The sequence below is a fragment of the Alligator sinensis genome, unplaced genomic scaffold (assembly GCF_000455745.1).
Source record: "Alligator sinensis unplaced genomic scaffold, ASM45574v1 scaffold707_1, whole genome shotgun sequence".
Lineage (NCBI taxonomy): Eukaryota > Metazoa > Chordata > Crocodylia > Alligatoridae > Alligator > Alligator sinensis.
The window spans coordinates 1,915,186-1,920,655 of NW_005842065.1; the positions used below are offsets into that span (position 1 = coordinate 1,915,186).

A 5,470-nucleotide genomic window follows, 5' to 3' on the forward strand; every position below is an offset into this window, starting at 1 on the left:
ACCCGTCACGTGAGGGGGTGGGTGGGGGAAGTCGCGCGGAGCCAAGTCCAGGACCACGCTCAAGAAACCGGAAGCGAACAGCGTAGTGACTTCCGGTTCGGACTGGTATCAGGAAGGCGCGCGGCTGAGGGGGTGGGTAGCACAAAGGGAATGGCTTTGCTCTGCCGCCATCTTGAGAGTGGCGAGGGCCCGCAGGGGCGGCCATTTTGAATGTGGCGGCGGCACGCAGGCAAGCGGCGCTCTCCACTGGTTACTATGAGAACCGGGACGGCCATGTTGAGTGCGGCAGGAGCTGCCCCGTCGAGCCCCAGATGACGACGAGTGGCCTCCCACCCGCGTGTGTCTGGGCTAGGGGAATGGAGGAGAGAGGCGGGGAGGACCCAGAGCCGACCTTCCTCCCATGGTGCTTGGCGAACCGTCCTCCTCCCGAACAGCCAATGGGAGGCTTTGGGTGGCGGTTGCCCGGGCGAGCCGGGGGTGCCGGGGGCAGCCCCCCCCCTTCTTTGACCCACTACTGGGCTGTCCCGGGGCGCCCCTGCTGGCCCCCGCCGCCTCCATGCCGGCGACACTGGACCCCGCCGGGGTGAAGGGCTCAGTGCCCCAGCAGATCTCGGAGCTGCAGAGCAAGATCCAGTTGCTGGGTATGGGGGGCGAGGCTGGGGGGAACCGTGGGGTCGGGGCGGGGGTGCAGATCGGGAATGAGAAGCACTATGGCGTTGAAGGTGAGCCTGGAGGTCAGGAGTGAGGGTCACCATGAGGTAAAGGGGGGAGGGGGGGCTGCAGGTTGGGAGTGAGGGGCACTGCCTGGTGTGGGCGGACCAATACAAAAATAAACTTGATGTCTGTGGTGATCGGGGCTGCAGAACTGCTTCCCCAAATCACTGATCAGGGCTCAAGCAAGGTCAAAAGGCAGCTGGGCTGGGCAGGCTTCATTGGCCCCCAGATGCCAAGCTCCAGCTAGGGACACCTGCGGGGTACGTGCAGCAGTAACCAGGTGCCTCCTATCCCCCATGACAGAGGGTGACCGCAAGGCCTTCTATGAGAGTGCCCAGGGCACTGTGCAAAGGAACCGGGAAACGGCGCTGTGTCTGCGCCGCGACAACAAGCAGTTACGCAAGAGACTGGCAGATGTCCTGGTGGTGCGTGAGACAAAGGGGGCTGGGCTGGGGGGGGGGGAACACCCTCAGAGATGCAATCCAGGCCTGGCTCTGGGCTGGGAGACGGGGTGAAACACTGCGGGGGCTGCAAGAGGAGATGACACATACCAACATACAGCACCTGGTGCCCTAGCAGGGGCACCTCATTCTGGGCTGATCCTGGTCACAGGGTGGACTCACTCCCAGCCCCCACCTATAGATCACCCCACCTGATGGCTGGGAGTGCCACCCTCCTTGTGTCTGATTGTGCAGGGAGATGAGAAGCTCATCAGAGAAGTGTTCCAGGACCGGGCAGCAGACAAGGCTGCAATGAAGAACAAAACTGGAGATGTGTGTGTGGCAGGGGGTTGTGGGGCAGAAGTGAGGGGCACTGGCAGGGTTGGGGGGGTGCAAGGAACTGCAGGTCAGGAGTGAAGGGACTGGCCAGGCTGGAGGGAGAAGGGGGCTGTGGGTCGATAGTGAGGGGCACTGGATGGGCTGGAGAGGGGTGAAGCTGTGTGTCAGGAGTGAGGGGCACTAGTACAGCTAGGGGGAAGGCAGTGAGGGGCTCTAGCTTGGGAGTGAGGAGCAATGGCAGGGTTGGGGGGAACAACAGGGACTGTGAGTCGAGAGTGAGGGGCACCAAGCAGGGCTGGGGGGCACCAGGACTGGAGCTTCCCCCTGGTCCCCTTCCTCTCCTGATCTCCCCCACCCCAGGGTGCAGCAGAGCTGCTGCAACACCGCCTTGCAGAGCAGCGGAACCGGTTGAACTTGTTGCGGCATCAGACTGGAACACGGAGGCAGCGCCTGGCCCAGCTGCAGCTGCAATGGGATGCCCGGGTGCGGGAGGAGCCACACCAGCCTAATCCTGCCACAGTGAGACCCAGGGAGGGACTGAGTCCCCAGGGCTGGGCAGTGGGGCAGCTCCCTCGGGTGTGGGAGTGGGCAGTTGGGCATGATGTGGCTTTGTGGGTGTGCCGGGGCAGGAGCCTGGGCATGAAGCTGGGGGGAGGGAAGGGGGAGATCCCTCCTCCTGCCAGCTGTGCCAAGCCCCCCATGCCCCTCTTACCCCCCTGCTCCAGCTGGATGTAGTGGGGGTGCCCTGGGGGCTGCTAGGACACATGCCCCACCTTGTGAGGGGGAAGGCTGAGGGGATCTCTTGTTGCCCGGGCCTTCTGTGAGCCTTGCGGAGACAACTGTCCCTACCAGGTGCTGCGGGGACTGGAGAACCGGCTGGAGAAAGCACAGCTGAAGGTGGAGGAGGCGGCACGCGTGGGTGCCCTGTACTTGCAGCTCAAGGCGCACATGCAGGTGGGCACAGCAGAGGAGGCTGGGGGGCCAAGCTGGGACCCCCAGACTGACCTCCACTGCGCTGACCCTCCCCCCACCTCCAGGAGCAGAGCCGGAGCAGGGGACCCCGGCTGGATGCACTGGAGGCCGAGGTCCGGCACCTGCGGCAGCAGCTTTGTGACCTACAGGGCACCAGGGCTGAGGCCCAGGCTGCCCGCGATGCTGCACGGGTACGGGAAGGGGCTGTCTCTGCCCCCCCATGGGCACAGGGAGCCCTGCCCCCCACCCTCATACCCCAGGGCCCCTCCCACCTGTGCCTGGGTCTTGCCCCCCACTGCCCCTGGCACTCCCTGCCCCCTGCAGGTACTCACTGCCCCCATCTGCCCCACAGGAGCAGCTGGCTGTGCAGGAAGCGGAGGCACTGCGGGGACGGCAGAATCGGGAGCAGGCACTGGCGGAGCTGCGGCGCCAGGCTGAGGAGCGGCGGGCACAGGCTGAACGCCCTGAGCGCCGGGTACGTACCTGCTGCATCCTCAGGACATGACCAGCCCCAGCTTGGGGAACCCCTGCACTGACCCACATCCCGCCCCCCCCAGGTGCCACGGGAGCGGGGATCAGTGCCAGGCGAGGATGTGGCAGCCAGCGGAGGGGCAGGGGCCACAGGGCCCTCTCCCGGAACTGCTCAGCGCCTACTCGGTGCCCAGGAGACTTTCGACAAGGTTAAGGCAGCCACTGGTGTGGCCCGTGCCCAGGTAATGGGACAGGGAGAACCCAGATATCTGGGATCCCTCCACCCCAGGTTGACCCACTGCCCTCTCTGAGCTGAGGCAGAACCCAGGTGCCTGAGACCTGCCCCATAATACCCACCTGGGTCCCCCTCCCATTTGCCACCCCAACCAACTGCTTGGTTCTTGAAGGCAGTAACAGCATTTAAAAGGTGTCCTCCCCATAACTGGGACCCAGGAGACCAGGCCCCCAGCTTCCCCTCCCCAGACAGAATCAAAGGGCAGCTACAGGTGCCTGCCCAGAGTTGTGTGCACTACGACCCCTCCTCCATCATAACTACTGTCCCCCAGAGCTGGTCACACAGGTGTGGAACGGGATGGGGTCAGGAGTCAGTAGCTGGCTGAGCAGGGGACTTGGGGGGCGGGAACTAACCAGCTGTACCAGAGGAGTGGGGCTGGGGGGCATTAACCCCTTCCCCCCCTGTGGCGGCAGGATGTGCTGGCACGGTTCCGGGAGCAGGAGGCGACACAAAGACGATTGCGACAGCTGGGCCAGGCCCAGGCCAAGGAGCTGGAGCGGCGGCAGGTGCAGGCAGCTGAGCTCCAGGCCAAACGCCAGGCCCTGGCCTACTCAGGGGATGCCCAACACACAGGGTGAGCCTCCCATGGAACCCCCCCACACTGCACCAAGCAGGGCCCAAAGCCTTGGTTCTTTGGGTGAGAGAGTGGGGCCAGGACCCTCCACTCATGCTCCTCCCTGCCTCCTCCAGAGCCCAGCAGCTGCTGAGGGAACTGCAGGGCCAGCTACGGGAGGCCGAGGGGCGGCGCGATGCAACGCGGCAGCGGCTGGAGGGGGCTACGAAGGTGCTGCTGGCAGCTGGCGCTGGCTTGGAGCACCTGGCCAGCAAGGTGCAGCATCTGCCCCTGGTGAGTGCCCCCCTGATCACCCCTGGGGCACGGGGTCAGTGCTGGGGGTCCATGTACATCTGGCATGGGGTGGGGAGAGCCCGGATGCTTGGGTTTCCTCCCCAGTTCCAGGAGGGGTGACATCTGTGCCCAGCCCCTCTGCATGCCTCAGTTTCTCCCCTACCCCCTATGCACAGACCTGAGCCCCCTTCTCCTTCCAGGAGAGCGGGCACTGGGCAGAGCCACTGCCCCCACCAGGCTCCCGTGAGCACCTGCCTGAGCTGCTGGGGCGCACAGCGAAGCGGCTGCAGCAGCTGCAGGAAGCACTGGAGGGGCATGATCAGACCGCGCTGTGTCAAGCTGTGGCCCATGAAGAGGTGGGACCCAGCCGCCACATGCACTGGCTGTGCCCCAGCAAGCCCTACCCACCACATATCTGTCCCTGCCCCCAGCTGTATCCCACAGTTAACCCTGCCCCACAACAAGCCCCACCCACTTATGTACTACCACACCCCTTTGGCTCCACCCACATCCCCCAAGCCCCACTACCAGGCCTACATGCCCTGAATTGCATTAGCCCTGCCCACAGGCCCCATGCACACTGCACCTGTGTCACATGACACATGCCAGTTGTCCATGTCCCCCGTCCCATCCCTGTCACCCACCTAGTCCCCCCCCTGCACCATGTCTGAGCTGATAGGGCATCTCCTGCAGTTCCAGGCCCAGCTGGAGGGGTGTCTGCCCAGTGCCAATGTCCGAGTGGCCCTGCCCAGCCCCCGCAAGCCAGATGCCTACTATGGTGAGTAAGGGGCATGTAAGGGGGCACATGCAAGTGGGCATGTGTGTACAGGAGTACATGCAAGGGAGCATGGGCCACATGTGTAGGCACAAGCACAGGCAAGGGGGCAGGGGGCACGTGCGTGGGCATGATGGGGGAGTTTGCACATCCTGTGCAGCCCCTGGGGGGGAATGAGGGTGTATGGGGGGGGGGTGTCCCTTCCCCTCTTACCCTTCTTTCCCCCCACAGAGGAGGAGGCAAGTGGGGAGGATGAAGCTGAGGTGCTGACCCGTGCTGCCCTCAAGCGCCAGGCGCAGCAGATCCTGGATGCCCGTGGCCCGCGCCGCGCCCCCCCGGGCCCCGCCACAAGGATCCCAAGGCTTAGTGGCCCCCTGCCCTGGGGTCATGAGGCAAAAGTCAAGGTGGTGGTAGGAGGAATAGAGCCCTAGAGCCCACTCTGCCTAGGCGCTTAGTGGCCCCCTGCCCTGGGGTCATGAGGCAAAAGTCAAGGTGGTGGTAGGAGGAATAGAGCCCTAGAGCCCACTCTGCCTAGGCATTGTCCCCCTTGTCCCCCCCCCTCCCCCAATAAAGCTGAAACCTATAGCCCTGGCTCTGTGTGGTGTGACCCCCGGGGG

General features: G+C 64.6%; 2 protein-coding genes across 2 annotated transcripts in view; one reads left to right on the forward strand and one right to left on the reverse strand.

The window, feature by feature from the left end:
• Window positions 1–220, reverse strand: part of PRKCSH (protein kinase C substrate 80K-H) — a 7,469-nt gene extending 7,249 nt beyond the window's left edge. The window contains 1 exon segment of the mRNA XM_025203958.1: window positions 3–220. Coding sequence (XP_025059743.1) covers window positions 3–205 — 203 coding nt within the window. The 5' untranslated portion in view covers window positions 206–220.
• Window positions 221–477: 257 nt separating this feature from the next.
• Window positions 478–5,296, forward strand: CCDC151 (coiled-coil domain containing 151). The gene is given in 14 exon segments (XM_006023433.3): window positions 478–641; window positions 1,018–1,139; window positions 1,410–1,487; window positions 1,854–2,012; window positions 2,346–2,447; window positions 2,531–2,656; window positions 2,818–2,940; window positions 3,023–3,178; window positions 3,645–3,805; window positions 3,922–4,078; window positions 4,279–4,434; window positions 4,772–4,856; window positions 5,085–5,182; window positions 5,185–5,296. Coding segments are annotated over 14 exon segments (1,644 nt in total). The 5' UTR covers window positions 478–556; the 3' UTR covers window positions 5,221–5,296.
• Window positions 5,297–5,470: the final 174 nt, after the last annotated feature.